The sequence below is a fragment of the Myxocyprinus asiaticus genome, chromosome 22 (genome assembly GCF_019703515.2).
Source record: "Myxocyprinus asiaticus isolate MX2 ecotype Aquarium Trade chromosome 22, UBuf_Myxa_2, whole genome shotgun sequence".
Classification (NCBI taxonomy): Eukaryota; Metazoa; Chordata; class Actinopteri; order Cypriniformes; family Catostomidae; genus Myxocyprinus; species Myxocyprinus asiaticus.
The window spans coordinates 46,752,758-46,770,750 of record NC_059365.1 but is presented as its reverse complement, the minus strand read 5'-3'; the positions used below and the strand labels follow the sequence as shown (position 1 = coordinate 46,770,750).

General features: G+C 42.2%; 1 protein-coding gene across 3 annotated transcripts in view; it reads right to left on the bottom strand.

The window, feature by feature from the left end:
* Positions 1–10,230: 10,230 nt before the first annotated feature.
* msnb (moesin b) overlaps positions 10,231–17,993 on the bottom strand; it is a 98,808-nt gene continuing 91,045 nt past the window's right edge. For all 3 annotated transcript variants that reach the window (XM_051650583.1, XM_051650585.1, XM_051650584.1), the window contains one exon: positions 10,231–10,544. In XM_051650583.1, coding sequence (XP_051506543.1) covers positions 10,380–10,544 — 165 coding nt within the window. In that variant the 3' untranslated portion in view covers positions 10,231–10,379. The remainder of the gene's footprint in view (positions 10,545–17,993) is intronic.

The window sequence follows — 17,993 nt, the reverse complement described above, 5'->3', positions numbered from 1 at the left end:
CTGCTCCTTGTTTACCTATTATGATGTAGCGAGGTCATTTCAATTTTTTGTCCTTCAGTTCCTTCTTGACATTTCTTTTCTATTTTTGCATCTCTCTCAAAATCATATATCATCGTACAGTGAAATTCTGATTTTGGCCAATGTGCTTCAGGAATCTGTGCTTCAATAAACTTTCCCCATTTATTAATTGTCTGTCTCACATCATTTTCTGTCTGTCCTATCCAGTACACATTTGCTCTTGGCTCAGAAATCATCATTTGAGTTCCTATTCCCTGTATGTCTATATACACTCCCTCTGGAGAACACCAAATTTGAAGTCCCAATTTACATAATGCATCTCTCCCTAACAAATTAACAGGAGCCTGATTTGATACCAGGATAGGTATGGTTGCACTTTTGTTTTTAGTTTGTAGACAAACTGGAGCGGTCATAGGAATTATCTGCATTTGTCCCGAGAATCCTATTGTCTTTGCAAATTTTCCAGACAAGGGGAGATGTGAGGCATAATTTGAATTTACACATGTGTAAACCGATCCTGTGTCTACTAGCATGGGTGTGGTTTTCCCCTCTATTTTAACGTGCAGCATAGGTTCTTGATCAGCATTGGTTGTTAAAATTGGAAGCTGACTCTCCCCTGTTGGATTCTCTGGGCATCCCTAATATCCTTGATTTGGACTTCCCCAAGGGTTTAATGGGCCTTGAGATGGACCTCGAAAGGGCTGTTGCCAACTCCCTCCTTCCACCCCCAGGTGGCTGTTGCCATGGATTTATGGGGCAATCGCTCTTGTTATGTCCAGGCTGCCCACATCCCCAGCACACTCCCAGAGGAAATTTTTTAGGCCTGCCTCTTCCTCTCTGTTTCCCTTGTGATGGTTTTCTTTTTCATCCCATCATCCCCGGCTGTTGAGCATAGACATTGACGATGGGTGCAGGGATCTGGTGTGTATTTGTAGGGATTGCTGTAGGTGGATTTAGCTGGATAGTTGGTGATGGAGCATTTACAGGAGTCATTACTGTCATTTGCTCTGATTCTTCTTTGTTTACTGTAGCTTGAATTTTTTTCTTATGATTATTTGTTATTTCTTCAAGTTGTAACTGAGACAGTTTTCTCAGTGGCTCTTTCTCTTGGTTCTTGAGCTTCTTTTCATTTTTTTCTGTATTGCTCCACTGCATGAGTCACATGGTCGCAAAACTACTTGTGTGTTTTGGAGGTTAAGCCGACCACGTCCTCCAGCTTGCTCTTTCCAGCTTGTGGCATGGCATCTATCACAGCATTTCTAAACAATGTAGCCATTAATGAGTCTCCTTCAGTTCCCCTTCTGTCACTCACTCAACGTTGTGTCGATGTAGTGACACTAGGGGTCGCCCTTGGGAGCCCCAAACACCTCTAATCTTTGAGAAAAGGCCAATGAGAATTGGCGAGTGGAATTTGCATGCCACTCCCTCGGACATATGGGTATAAAAGGAGCTGGCTCGCAACCACTCATTCAGATTTTTTCAGGCTTTTTAAAGATGCATCTTTTTAAAGATGCCGTTCCATCTTTGTGCAATTCCTGGATGCGGTCATTATCTCTCTGCCTTCGATGGCCACGGGCGCTGACTCACATGTCTGGGCCGTGCTCACACTGAGGCAGCGTTTGTGGATGGTTTGTGTTCTCATTGCGAGAACATGACCATGGCAATGTCGCGGCTTTCCTTCCTCGGAGGGAAAGCCACTCCAGCCACCCCCCACGCTGGGCCTTCTACCTATGGGTATGAGGCCAGCCCGGCTGGCACTGGAGGTAATTTGGGGACTCCAATATGCATGGCCTCACCGGGTAAATCCCCGCAGACCTCCCGTTCCCCAGCACGCACATTTGCCCCCGTCAAGTTCCGAGGTGAGACCAGCTCACCTCACGGCCAGCTTAACATCTCCTTTGGGGCTTGTGAGCAGGATGAGTCCTCGATCACTGCATCGGAGAGTGTGCTGGTGATGTCGGATGCCGAGGACTCAACTGGGCTGCCACCTTCGGGTGTGATTCGATGCATAGCTGATTGCCATGCTTGCCCGGGCCGCCGCGAGTGTTGGGTTGGACTGGAACCCTCCACCCTCCCCTGAGCCCTCACGGCTAGATGATTGGTTCCTGGGTTCGGACCCCCCCCCGGTCCCTTTCTTTCCAGAAGTGCACGACGAGCTGACGAGGTCGTGGAGGGCACCTTTTTCTGCCCAAACCCGACTTCCCAGTTTGTCCGCTCTCACTACCCTTGATGGCGGGGTGGCCCACGGGTACGTGGAGATCTCTCAGTTGGATAAGGCGGTTGCGGTGCATCTCTGCCCCCAAAGCACCGCCACCTGGCGGGATCGTCCGGCGCTCCCCTCCAGGGCCTGTAGGACTACGTCATCTCTGGTGACCAAAGCCTATAGTGCCGTGGGGCAGGCCGCCTCCGCCCCGCATGCCATGGCCCTCCTGCAAGTACACCAGGCCAAGGCACTGAAAGAGCTGAACGTGGGTAGTCCTGATCCCGATGTGATTCAGGAGCTGCGCTCAGTGACTGAACTCGTCCTCCAGGCGACGAAGGTCATGGTGTGAGCACTCGGGCAGGCGATGTCCACCTTGGTGGTCCAGGAGAGCCACCTGTGGCTGAATCTAGTCGAGATGAGGGACGCCGACAAGGCTCACTTTCTCAATGCTCCCATCTCCCAGATCGGCCTATTCGGCGACACCAGCGAGGACTTTGCCCAGCAGTTCAAGTTGGGCCTCCGAGTTGGGCTGGGGCACCGTGTGCAACGGGCACGCAGCCGCCGGCTCCTGGACAGGACCACGGCTGTGTTGGCACATCAACTGCCTCGAGTTGCTGGCTGTACTGCTCACCCTGCAGAGGCTATTGCCGTTGATCTGGTGCAAGCATGTGTTGGTCCAGTCAGACAACACAGCAACAGTAGCATATATAAATCGCCAAGGCGGCCTACACTCTCGTCGCATGTCGCAACTCGCCCGCCATCTCCTCCTCTGGAGTCAGCAGCGGCTGAAGTCACTGCAGGCCACTTATATCCCGGGCAGCCTCAACGCCACAGCAGATGCGCTGTCGCAGCAGGCGACGCTCAGGTGGTCCAGCTGATTTGGAGTCAATTCGGCAAAGCACAGGTAGACCTTTTCGCTTCCCGGGTCCTCCCACTGCTGACTCCGGTATTCTCTGGTGGGAGCCCCCCTTGGGACAGATATGCTGGCACACAGCTGGCCCCGGGGGCTGCGCAAATACGTGTTCCCCCCAGTGAGCCTACTTGCACAGACAACATATTCTGGTCAGGGAGGACAAGGAACAGGTCACTCTCATGGCACCGTACTGGCCCACTCAGACTTGGTCCTCGGATCTCATGCTCCTCGCGACAGCCCCTCCCTGGCAGATTCCCCTGAGGAAGGACCTCCTCTCTCAGGGAAGGGGCACCATCTGGCTCCCGCGCCCAGACCTCTGGAACCTCCATGTCTGGCCCTTGGATGGGACGTGGAAGACATAAGTGGCCTACTACCAGCAGTGGTAGATATGATCACTCAGGCCAGGGCTCCCTCTATGAGGCAGCTTTATGCCTGAAGTGGCATTTGTTCATGAGTTGGTGTTCTTCCTGAGGTGAAGACCCCCAGAGATGCACAGTAGGGTCAGTGCTTTCCTTCCTGCAGGTGAGGCTGGAGGGGCGGCTGTCCACCCTGAAGGTGTATGTGGCCGCCATAGCAGCACACCACAATGCAGTGGATGGTAAGTCCTTAGGGAAGCACGACCTGATCATCAGGTTCCTGAGAGGTGCCCGGAGAATGAATCCTCCTTGGCCACGCCTCTTTCCCTCATGAGATCTCTCCGTAGTCCTCCTGGGCCTTCGGAGAGCCCCGTTTGAGCCGCTAGAGTCAGTCAAGCTGAAAGCCCTCTCTTTGAAGATGGCCCTCCTGATTGCGATCACCTCAATCAAGAGGGTTGGGGACATGCAGGCATTCTTTGTCAGTGATACCTGCCTGGAGTTCGGTCCGGTAGACTCTCACCTGGTCCTGAGACCCCGGCCGGGCAATGTGCCCAAGGTTCCCGTGACCCCCTTCAGGGATCAAGTGGTGAGCCTGCAAGCGCTGCCCCAGGAGGAGGCAGACCCAGCCCTGTCATTGCTGTGTCCGGTGCATGCTTTGCACATCTACTTGGATCGCACGCAGAGCTTTAGACGCTCTGAGCAGCTCTTTGTCTGCTTCAGCAGACAGCGGAAAGGGAACGCTGTCTCCAAACAGAGGCTTTCCCACTGGATTGTGGATGCCATCGCACTGGCATGCCAAGCCCATGCCCGCCCCTTTGGGAATACGAGCACACTCTACAAGGAGTCTGGCATCCTCATGGGCACTGGCCAATGGTGCCTCTCTAGCAGACATCTGCAGAGCTGCGGGTTGGGCAACACCCAATACCTTTGCGAGATTTTACAATCTCTGGATTGAGCCGGTTTCGTCCCGTGTTTTGTCAGGTATGAACAGGTAAGTTTAGTAATACGGAACAGCTGGCCGGGTGTATCACTTGCATATAGCGCCTTTCCCCTCCGTGAGATGAAGACGTGCGCTTCTTCTCCCATGCGAGTTCATGAACCGTGAACCCTGGATGTTCTTCCTCCCTAGCCCTGTGGCTCACAAATTTGGCAGAGGAATTCACAGCCAGACCCACTACAGGTACTAATGTGCCCTGTACTGGGATAGGTGCTCCACAGGTGCCGGTTACTCCGGTAACCCCTGTGATGTATTTTCCGTGGTACGGTCTCCCTGTCGGCAGACCCGTGTCTCCCTTGGGCAGAGCCCTCTCTGCTCCGGCCACTGTGTTTGTAGAGCTCCTCCCCTTCCAGGCAGGACCTACCACCATGCTTCTTCCATGTGCGGCTGGTGAGCCCACCTGATGTATTGCCACATGTTACCTCCCCTCCGAGCAGGATGTGGTCTCTGTGGGGTCTTTCCCCTCTGAAAGAATAGGAAAGGAACAGAACACCTTCCCCGGCACGTGTAATAGCGTTAGATGGCCCCAGCTGAATCTAATACTCTGTGGAGAGAAAACATAGAGAGAAAAGGCCGCGGCTGGTCCTGTGTAGCCTAAGGCACATACTGTCCCTGCATACCTTTAATTAAAATGGGGAGTTGCTGTGCCAATGGTCTAAGCCTTCCTCTTTCTCTTCCCTGTGCCCACCTTCCTCCATCAAATGATGACTCCTCTTCACTTTCTCTCTCCCTAATGTCCAATAGTCTACTTCTGTTTCTCACCAATTTCTCTGTCTCATATTAATTTTTCTGTTTCTCTAATGTTTCTATCTATTTGTGCTTCTATTACTTGCACTTCTGCTTCAATCTCCTCTTCTTCTCTTCTCACTTGCCCTAACAGCCCTTCTTCACATACTGTTTCTTCCTCATACTGTGCTTTTATTTTCTCTAATGCCCTCCGTGCCTGTTCATAACAATCTAAAGGCAGATTTCTCTCACTTTTTCTATCCTGTCTCTTCTTCAGTCTCACCCCCTCTCAGGGCCAGGAATTGAACTTGGGTCTCTGGCACAAGAGTCTTAATTTCTACCACTGAGCCACAGAAGGGAGTTGAACCCAATAGTCAGACAAACCAAAAGGCTTACAAAGTTTAGTACTTGGAACTAGAGCAGACTTACGGCAGTAACTGGCTAGGAACATCAATAACCAAGCAAAGAAACAAAGGAAGTGATCAACTTAAATACACAGTCCAGAACGAGGCACAGGTGAAAACAATAACACATGATAAAATGGCGGGAAACTGAAATGAAACACAATGAGGGCCTCTAGTGGCCAAAATAAAACATTAAAGCAAAAAACTCTGACACCCCCAGTTTTGTTTGTCTTTCTTTTTCTAACTCCACATGACCCTCCATCTGCATTTCTCCTAAAACTTCTACAGTTCCCTTGAGTATTGGGAACTGACCTTCTGGGGGCACATATGGAGGTGGTTTGACAAGGACCTCTTCTTTTTTTTACTTATCTCTTTTTCTGGATTCTTCAATATTTTTCTTGCCTGTCTTTTACTTTTCAGAGAATTTTCTCCTTCCCTTTTGAACAGTGCTAGCACTTCTCTCTCTTTTTCCCTTTTTGTTTCTCTCTTTTTATTATTTTTTTTACTCATCTTTAGTTTTATAATTTTTTATCAACATTTCCATTTCCTCACACAGTGCTACATCAAATGTCCCTTCCTTTGGCCATTTTCTCATCATATATTTGGTTCTCTTTTGCCATTTGCTTGAGAGCTTATCTATAAATTCTCTACACAATGGATATTTTAATCCTAATATGTCCACAGGGAGTGGCTGCCATGATTTTTTTATTTTTTTATAATACAACAAACCCTATCTTTAGGAAAAATGTATCAATGTATCAATTTTTGTAACAATTTTTATTTGTTCAAATAATATGATCTTCCAAATGAAATGAAATTATTTTCATTTATTTATAAACCAATTTCCCTTATCTTCTTCTATAACATACACTGTAATTGTATTAATTATTATACCACATATATGTACAAATTTCCTATATGTTGTCAATTAATTTTGGATCACTCTGCATCCAAATAGTGCCAAACCACTACAACAGCTGCTTTTTCTTAGATAAGCCTTTATATCTTAGAGTCTTTATTTCTTTCACTGTTATTTCTACTTGGCATACAAAGAATGAAAAATAATTTTATCACCATTCATTTAGATAACTCTTATCTTACTATTTTAATTTATTTCCTACTACAATAATATACAAAGCCAATATCTTGAAACAATTTTTCTTATTTGTTTCACCTTCACTTTTCAATACACAAGTTCACACAAGTCCCTTTATTATTTTGTGGGGCTCAAATTCTCATACATACCTATTCTCATACGTAATTTTCCCTCATACTCTCATTCTTAGCCCTTTTATTATTTGCCCCTTTACTATTTAGGGTTCATACACTCATCCACTCCTCTCAAGTGTGACAATAACTGTGCCCCTCTGTTTAGTCACACTCATGTTATGGTCCAGGAGGCACCCACTGTCCACAAGACAGAGTTTATTTTCTCATACAGCCACAGTCACAGATATATTGACACAGACACAGACAATTACACATACACATACACTTTTCCTATTCTACATTCCCTTGAGTGACATATAAGTTCTGCTCTTCACTGATACACTTCCTCAACACAGTGAAAAGCAATGCCCTGCAGTATTTATGCTTACCCGGTCAAAACCTCTGTGATTCACTTCCTCAACACAACAGAGCATTACCCGCAGGAATTTTTGCCTAATGCTTTATCTGCTTTCATTTACTGCTATCCGTCAAGGCCATCTTAACAGTAAAAACAGATCATTGCATGCAATTATTTCTTCTGGAATCAGAACCCTTTTATTTTTTTTCTCTTTAAATTTTGAGGAGCTTTTTGAGTGCCTTACCACCACGGGCAGACTCTGGCAAGCAACACGAACTAATTATATAAGCAAAGAACGCTTACCTTTTAGGTGGCCACCTTTTTGTGCTGCTCGTCCAGCCAGCCCGCTGTGGTCTTCCACTCTTTTGCTCCTTTCCAATCACGTTGGGGTCAACAAATTGTGGTGGCTTCTGCCATCTTTGTAAAGAATCACTCTCAAAGTCTTGGGGTTTTGATGCCAGAAGATAGACTTTATTATCAGAGATAGAAAAGCAGAGTCGTCTGCAGAGGAACTCCAGCAACTGGGTTTCTTCCCACTTATATATGATCTACCAAGGCATGGCTAATACATTCCATATATGTCACTTATTATCTACCATTTTGTTCTGTGACTCCAGTCTGTTTTGGTTTTTTTTAAGAAGTTGACAGGAAACATTTGTGGAGGGGCCTCACCATATATTTTCTCTAGTGTCAAAAACAGGAAACTCAGTTAACCATATGTGAGCAGTTTACCATATGTGAGCACATTTCATTCCCACACAGGCCTCTACACAGACACACTCAGTAAGATACATGCTTCACCATCAGAAATAACTGTAGAATAAAATGGCTATATTTACATTGATTATACTTGATTAATTTATATTCAACTTAATATTTTTTTATAATTTCATTTAATTTTTGTATTTTTATTTAATATTCGCTTTAATATTAATATTTATTTAATATTTAATATGCTTGACATTTCACAATTGCTTGACACCTCCTGCCTCCAGAATAACATTGTTATACTTGCACACTGCACATAAACGTAATCATATACTTGCACATTGCAGACGTAAACCAAAATTCTTTTTCAGCAGATATTGATGTCAAAAATACCAGGAGAAACCAAAGCTATAAACACATATGTAGCCTAAATATCCAGCTTCATTTGGTGAGAAAAAAATAAAGAATATATCAATAAAATAATTAAATAATAATAAATATCATAATTAATAATAATAATAATAATAATAATAATAATAATAATAAATAATTATATAGGCCTGTCTGAGCCATATTTTATATATAGAAACTAGTTACATTTTAAAATTAGTTTTGAGACACTTCCGGTTTAAGTCACAACCATTTCTGGTTCTATCCGAATACACAGACAGATACAGATAATTTTGTCATAGTAACAGATACAAATACAGATAATGGCTTTGCTGCACACCCCTAACGAGAATTATTTGTTCTCTTAAAAGATTAGTTCAAAAATATGACAAATCACTACTTTATGTCCTTTTGGAGCTTCAAAATTTTGGACCCTGATGACTTGCATTGTATGGACCTACAGAGCTGAGATATTCTTCTAAAAATGTTTTTTTGTGTTCTGCATAAGAAAGAAAGTGATACACATCTGGGATGGCATGAGGGTGAGTAAATGATGTTTTGGGGTGAACTACTCCCTAAATGTAAATTATGAGTATAACGTAATAAAAACATTCCTAAATTGTTTTACTTCGTGTATAATAATTGCTGTTCTTCCTGTGTTGGATAGTAACGGAACAGGCACATGTACGAAAGCTTGACAGTTAGCAACAGGAGCGGGGTTTCAGTGGAGAGTCAGTTCCACACCATGGAGGACAGAGCTTTTTATTAGCAAGTTCTTGCTCATTTTCTTTCTAAATGTAAAGTTATTGGAACCAGTTGAATTACAATTTTTTTTTCATCATATACCAAAATTTTAAAATGTGATAAAACATAATTCCAAATGATTTTTTTTAATGCATAAATAAAACTAATGCATCAGTTTTCATTTTAACCATCTGTGGCAGGGAGGCTAATCAATCCCTCGAGAGGGATAAAGGTGACCGGAGGCGGCAGTTCCAGAGAGAGAGAGTTACGGGCAGCTGCCTGACACCTGTGTGTGTTTGTCTTTTTGCTTAAGTTTATTATTAAAATATTATTTATATTGTTAAGCCGGTTCTCGCCTCCTCCTTTTCTTCAGGCAGGGGAGCCCCCAGCATGATGTACATACCCCTCCCTCCTTGCATGACGTACATACCCCTCCCTCCTTGCCTTCCCGGCCCCGCCTGCCGGCAGGTCATCCCGCCCCTTCGGACCTAGGAGGGTGACAAGGGGAGGGAAAAAACAACAACAACAAAAAACGAGAGGTAAAGGCCAACATGGAGCGACAGCAGGAGAGAGAGAGGAGAGAGAGAGAAAAAAAACGTATTTGCCGGTTCTCCGATACGCCGTAGCCTGGTTCTCGGCCACTCCTCCACCCCCGGCCACTCCAGTCCTCTGGCCCCTGGCAGACCGAACACCCCGCCGAGTTTTCGGTGGACGGAAGGGGTCTCCCCCGCCCCTGGCAGCGGTTCTCCCGCTCCAGGCGGTCGGCCAGGAGCCTGCTATGATCTAAACCAATCATTCCGAGCAATGAGGGACAGTTTGCTCACGTGACTTTTATTTTAAAAAATTGGTCTGTTTTGAAATGTTTCCTCGTGAAAGTGAACCAAATCAGGGAGAAAATTAAACATTGTAACACTGTCTTAAATACAAAATAATGCCGATCTACTATATATCAGCACTACTGTGATTGGGCCATTAGTCACAAAGTCGCAGGAAATCATATTCAGTACAGCAGCACGATTTCTCATGTGATATTGCTTAATGAAATACCTCTATGAAGACAATGGACATCATGGTGACAATAAGTACATATTTGTATTAGTTAATTATCATACAATTAAAATCATGAATAATGTAAAAAAAAATCTAAATTTGATCAATTAATGAGATTTTAATAAAGAAACACTCATTCCAGAAATTCTGCATGTAATCTTTTATTAGCTTTTTTACACACATCTACATCAAAAGACTAAGAGCACTTGAGCGTAACTGGCTATGATTTACACACAAACACTCCACACCGCCATGTGCATTTGATTATCATGATACATTAACAGACAGACAATCTGTGGGAAATCACATGGACTCAAACTCATCAATGCGCTGTTTGGTGTTTCCCTGACGGATTTGTCGTAAGGTCTTGTATTTGTCTCTTCCCAACCTCATGTTCTCAGCATGAATCAAATCATTCAATGTCTTCTTACTCTCATCACGAGCGTATGCCAGCTCCGAGCTCAGAGCCTGCAAAAATATTTCAAAACAAATATATATATAATATATTTAATATATATGAAATACAATCAAATAGTAGCCAATAAGATTGATACAAAATAGCTAAAAACTTTAAAACTTATTTGTGATTTTAGCTTAGGAAAGCATCACTATTACAATTGCCCATCACAAGAAGAGTGCGTTGATTCCCCAAACAGTCAAGCGGATGTTCAGTGAGCAGATCCATTCGGCTGCAACATGAGCGCAACAATCAACAAACCCCAACAATAAATTTTCCTTGAAATATTCCTAAAATATTCCTGAACCGCTTGTCCTTTGGGCATAAATGATACCTCAAATTATGCAACTGAACTATTACTTTTCTTTGCGATCAGACTTTAATAAGAAAATCCCATAGACCTTGAAGACATTCAAAGAGGCATATCTAGAGACCAAAATATAATAGAGAACTTGGCAACCTGGTCTCATAGAATTACATTAAAATACCTACATTTTTTGCAAAATGATTTTTACGTGGCTCATTGTATGTAGCGTGGCACTTTACTGGTGAAATGAACACTAAACACTTACTTTTCGTCCTGTTCCTAACACGATATTATCTTATGACATCTAAACACTTTTACTATAGTGCATGACTCATTTTAACGTTTGCATTAGGACTGAAATGATTAGTCGACGTTATCATTAATGTTGTCGATAAAAAAAAACAATTGTCGTTTGATCTCATTTAACATAACATCAGATCACATTAAACTCTAATGATGACGCGCAAGAACAGCAGTGCAGCTCGCATCTGACTGAGGAGAGGAAGAAAACAGCTCACAGTCTAGATGCACTCTAAACTTTCCAAACAGCTTCAGGTGATGTCGATCACAAAGTATGAGAGAATTATAATGCAATTACTTATTAATACAAAATAAGTAAATACAGAAGTACATTCGTTGTGGAATAAGTGAAGCCGGATCTGCCTTTCCGCTGAAGCAAACTTGCGTGTTGAGCATCTTTTTTTGTTATTAACAATTTTAATTGATTTCATATAACAAATAAAAAAAACATCAAATTATATAAATTTACAATCCATCCCCCTGAACATTAACCCCCCCACCTAACACAAACAGGCACCCCAGTGGTCAAATGCCAATTGACAATGACACACAAACAGACAATGAAACAGCAGAAAATATTTAGAAACATAACAAAAACATAAAAAGTATACATTCAAAACAAAAAAAAAAAAATGATTGCGACACACATTTAAAACAACAAGTCTCTCTCCACTGCCCCTCCCCGAAAGCCTTCCAAAAAGGCCAAATAGCTGCCCCATTTCTTAATGAACAAATCTATGTTGCCTAGCCTTATATATGACATCTCTTCAAATGCCGCAACCCTGCCCATCTCCACGTACCACTCATGAAACAAGGGCGCTCCAGCTGACTTCCATCCCCTAAGGATGACCTGTCTGCCGATCATAACACCGGCCAGGACCCAATTCTTCATGAATTTATCCCCTACATCAATGACCGCCCCATCGCCTAAAATACAGAGTCTAGGGCAAAATGAAATTTGAGTACCCAATACATCACACATAAAACTCTGAACCCTTTCTTGGATCAAAAAACATGGGTTGTGTCCCCATCTTCTGATTGGCATCGCCAGCAGGTGGGTGTGTCTTTAAGACCAAGCCTATACAATCTAGAGAGGGGTCCAATAGAATCAATGTAAAATCTTAAATTGCATAAGGCGCACCCTTGCATCTCTAGATGTAGACTTTATGTTTTTTAGAATCCTAGCCCACACTCCCTCCTCCATTACCAAGTTTAAATCTTTCTCCCATAATCTCTTGAGAGAAGTTGAAGCTCCATCCCTCAGACTCTGAATTAGCAGGGAGTGCCTCATGGCCTTTTCCAAAAGCAGTAATCACCACTTCCAGAGTATCTGCCACTTTAGGGGGGTGTATGCTACTCCCAAAAATAGTACAAAGCAGGTGGCGCAGAGATTATACCTAAAGAATTGAGAACTGGGAATCTCAAAATGTTAACCAAATTTTCAAAGGATTTCAACACTTCACTCTCATATAGGTCACCAAGCGTATTAACCTCCTTCACAATCCACTCTGTCCAGCAGAAAGGGGACTTATTAATACATAACTCTGGGTTCAGCCATATGCTCGAAGCAACATTTAAATAAATGTCTGAATTAAACACTAGACACTTTTGTCCATACCACGTGCACATAAGAGATAACGGAGTGTAACTTCTCCGGTTAGTTTGACAGAAAGGCTTTGCAATGGCAAAATAGGGGCAAGAACTTCTTGTTCAATACAAAACCAGGGAGGGGCTCTCTCAGGTGGAAGCGACCAGTGAGCCAAATATCTGAGACTGAATGCATAATAATAAAACAAAATCTTGGGTAGGCCTAGCCCACCTTTGTCAATCAGCCTATGCAACTTACTGAAATGTAATCTGGGATGTTTACCATTCCAAATGAAGGACTTCACTATGCTATCAAATTGCTTGAAATAAGAGAGGGGGACATCTATAGGGAGACACTGTAGCAGGTAGTTGAATTTTGGAATACAACTCATTTTAATAACATTAACCTTCCCAATCATAGATAAATGTAATGAAGCCCACCTGCCCACATCGCTCGAAAACCTTTTTATTAAAGGGTCAAAATTAACTCTAATTAAATCACACAAATTTGCTGGGAATAAAATACCCAAATACTTAATGCCCTGTTTGGGCCACGGAAAGGCGCCCGGCTGAAACGGGCAGTATGCTGTCAGAGCCAAAGCTTCGGATTTAGACCAATTGACTCTGTATCCTGAGAATTTAGAAAAGGAATTAATAATTCTATGCAGGCAAGGCACAGATCTAGTAGGGTCGGAGACGAATAATAAAATATCATCTGCGTAAAGCAAAAGCTTTTGCGCCACACCTCCCGCTGTTGGGCCTCATGTATTCAGATAGAAGACAAAGGCAGGCCTAACACAAGTCGTAAAACCTAACTCAGCCCCCACACATTCCATGACGTAAATTTTACTGATAAAAAAATCACACCAAAATCAAACAAAGGGAGTCCAAAACAGACTACAAATCCAGGAAGCCTTGCTCACTGGAGGATCGAATTCTCAACTCCTATTGGATGAGGCACACAACAGAATGTCCCTCAAACATGACATCATCAGGAGTTCAAATAATTTTGAAATGCTTCCAGAATTCTCTTCCAGCGACTTCGTTCACCGAATAAAAACGTAGCTTTTGCTTCTCTCCAGTGCAACCTCGTGGCACAAGGAAGTGATGTCCGACTTGAAACTGTAGCCATACAATCTCCATCTCGCTGGACGAGTTGAGATTACTCTGTGTTCAACCAAACACTCTAACGGATCCGAAGGAGACCGCCGAGCAATTCGCATCTTCATCCGTTTGCCTACAGAAGTAAAGAGATTAAAGATTTCTCTTCCATCTTCAATCATGTCGACATTTCTGAGTTCTCCGCCAGCCCGCCGAGAATCAACAGCCGTACCGCCCGCCGACAATCAACAGCCATACCGCCCACCGACAGAGCGAGGAAACCTCCCGTCATCACCCGAGCCTCAAGGAACCGGGTCAAAGTTAAAGGACGGAGGAAAACACATTCTACCTGTGTCCTCATGCGATTCAAGTAAGAGGTTACATCTGGGCAGAGATAGAATATTATAGTGTGTGATTCTTGTGTTTCAAGGTTTTTGCTTGTACAGTTTACGGACCGCCATGTCCGCTCATTATTAATACTCAGGGTATTAATTATCACAAATTTGTTTTGCTGTATTGTGGTCCAACCAAATTGGATTGTGCATATTCGCCATCGCGGGTGAAACAGAAACTGAGTTAATCCATTAAAGAGTCAAATAACGCAGGACTTTTATGAGCCCCGCTCGTAAAACCGTGTCTCTGAGTGATGAGCACAGCTGCTTTCTCTCCCGCTATCGCGAAATCAGCTTTCGGGCTGTCACTTAATCATCTCTCTCTCTCTCTCTCTCTCTCTCTCTCACTACCACACTGACACACACACACACACACACACACACACACACACACACTGTCACACACACACCTTATGTGTTATAGGATTATTTTTATTTCCATATCTAATCATGTCACTGTTTAGTTTGTAGTTGTAAGTCGGAAGTTTATTGACTGCATTGTATTAATTATTAATTGATATTACTGCATAAATAAACTTTGTTTATATTACAAAGAGAAGTGTTTTGGTTTGTTTTGCATACGCCTGTGTCATGCTGACGGGATGTCAGTGCTCGGATTCAAACCTTCATTCATTGTTTTTTTTCCCGAAAATCGATATTCTTCGGATGTCGATTTTCCTAAGAAAACAATCTAATATTGAGACTGTTTTAATATTTGGTTACTTTTCCCTGATTCCAGGGTGTTGCCCCGTCAATGTTAATCCTTATTAATATTCTATTGATTTTTGATAATTGATAATTATCTTTGATTGAATTTGAATGATCAATAAGCTCGTGTTAATTTTAATTAATGTTTCATCGATGTTAACAATTAACAATTAACAATTATCTTTGATAATTGTTGATTTAAAGGATTAAAAAAAGCTAACATTGATTCTCATCAGTGTTCTATTGATTTTAATAATTAATAATTATCTTTGATAATTATTAATTATTGCTAATAACCAAACTTGCTCCTAAATGTAGCACACTACATTTACTCCCATATGAGGTTTTAATGAGTTAGATCCAATTAATTAATTTAAATATTGATTAATAACTACAGAAATAATTATTAATTATTTCTGATAGTAACACTGATCTAAACAACCAGTAAAGCCCTACACTGCCATCACTTTTTCAGCATCAAGCGAGATGGCAGCGACCAAAGTCTGATCGTTCGCCACTGCCCACATGACATTAATGAAACTCCTAATGTTATCAGAAGAGTTATGGCCCCGAATAAACCCCACCTGATCTATGTGTATAAGAGATGTCATAACTTTGCACAATCGGTTAGCCAACATTTTTGACAATATTTTTACGTCTAGCTGGATCAGGGAAATTGGATGGTAACTTTTACACTCGCTTGGATCTTTGTCCTTTTTAAGTTTCAGACTGATCCGGGCTTGTGTCATGGTTGGTGGAAGCTTTCCATTCTTTAATGATTCTGTATAAACTTCTAGCAAAAGAGGAGCCAGTTCTGTAGCATAAGATCTAAAAAATTCAGCGACAAAGCCATCTGGCCCTGGAGACTTGCCTATAGGCAAGGCCTTAATTACCTCGCCAAGCTCCTCCAAAGTTATCTCAGAATTAAGAGAACTGTTTTGCTCAGGTTTATAATTATAATTATAATTTAATTAATTAGGTGACAGTTTAGGAAGTTCTAATGGTTCCACAAAGTTTCTAATATCCTCTTCAGTAGACGAAGATGTGGAACTATAAAGATCAAGATAAAGTTCTTTAAAAGCATAATGCTTTTAAAGAACTTTATCTTGATCTTTATATGATATTAATATCAGTGGCTGATGTAAATATTTAATCACCAGCAGATTTCACTGAGGGAATGGTAGATAAAGACTCTCTCTGTTTTATATATCTAGCCTAAAATGTTTCCAACTGAGCAATCAACAACAGATGGATTGAGGGACTTACATATAAAAAATATATATTCTAGAGTAAATCTTATGGACTGATGAAAAAAATGTATAGTCCCTCCCAGATGGGTTCATAAGTCTCCAAATATCTGTAAGACCAGTGTTGCACACTTTTGCGTCAATCCATCAAAAGATTGGACTGAATCCATCAAAAGATTAAAGTCTCCTCCAAATATCATGAGGGGTGCCAGTGGCTTGCAGCATCCCTTCAAGATCTATAAACAATCCCATATCATCAACATTAGGTGCATAAACATTAGACAAAAGATCACAAGATCTTTATCAGATGATCTCAGAAATTTGGCCAGAATTGATTTGGGCCTCTCTCCCTCCTCGGATCTACAAGCCGGAACCCTGTGAGTTCGCTCGATTTCCAGCTTATGGTCTGTTATGTCGAGCAGATTCGTAAGGAGCCCATCCAGGAATTTCACCATATCCCTCTTCAGCCTCAGGAATTCTGACAATACGGACATTATTCTGCCAGCTACGGTTCTCCATGTCCTCCAACTTCTCCCATACACGCTCCAAATCCACCTTGGTCGCTAGCAGTTTAGCAGATAATTCCCTCTCTGATGACTCCAGATGACATCCCCCACTCTTGTAACCACCTCAGAGAATTTCGTTTCCATGGCAGTGATCGATTGACGTATCACAGCAAGATCATCCAAGTCAGCAACGACCTTCGTCAGCATTGTCGACATGCCCAGCATCTCTTGCTGCATCTCCCGCTGCATCTCCCGCATCTCTCCGACCAAATCGGCTCCCTGGTTCGCAGCCCGCTCGGGGGTGTCAGCTTGAGCACATAAGTGTCTTTTAATGTCTCCAGAGCCTGAGGATTTTGAATTCTTTGACATATTTTCCTCCTAGAACAATTATGGAACAGAGTGTATCGAATCTCACTGGTTAATATCATTAAAAGTGTTAAAACTAGCAAAGTGCGCAGAGCTCGTAGCTCACACATCCGATCCTCACATGATGCCACGTGACTCCGTGTCTAGTATCTTTAAAGGAAAATAGACACGGAGCATAACATCTTTAATGCAGTTATATTGAATGCGTTATAGATTTATTAAAGTTCATATAATACGGAAGCAGATAATGTAAATAACTACAAACTCCGAAACTGGCAATTCTCTGTGCGGTCAGCACCTCTTCTATGAGTTGCGCAAAATGTCCTGATCTAAAGGGGAGAGATTGAAACTGCCCCTGACTGAGGCACACTCTGGCATGGGGATGGTCATCCCTCGAGCATGCACTTGCTGCAGCTAAATTATAACATGATGGCTCGCAATTTATTGAATCATAATATATGTCACAAATTGGCAAATATGCAGCTTTATTAATAAGAGAGAGTTAAAGATGGATTGAAATGAACAAAAAGGTGAGAGAGGGTAGTCTTCGCCCCATTATACGTTGCAACAAAATAAGTTTTTGATTTGTTTTTGTTTTGGCTTGTTTTCCCAATATAAATATCTAAAACTCCTTTAAAACATTTAATTTAGCAGCTATACAGCAGAAGAAACATTTTTTTATCTGAGAATGTTGAATATAATATAAAAAATACAAATATTTTAAAATATCTAAAAATCCTTTAAAAAAGATGCATTAATCTAAGAAGCAGCATATAAGATATTTAAACTTGCTTTTAGAGAATAGATCTTGAATATAAATATATTGTGTCTTTACTGCACTCGCAGAAGTATAACCAACTGAAAAAATACACTTATATTTAAGATATATTCTCTTAAAGAAAGTCTAAATATCTCATATGTTGTTTCTCAAGTAAATGTATCTTGT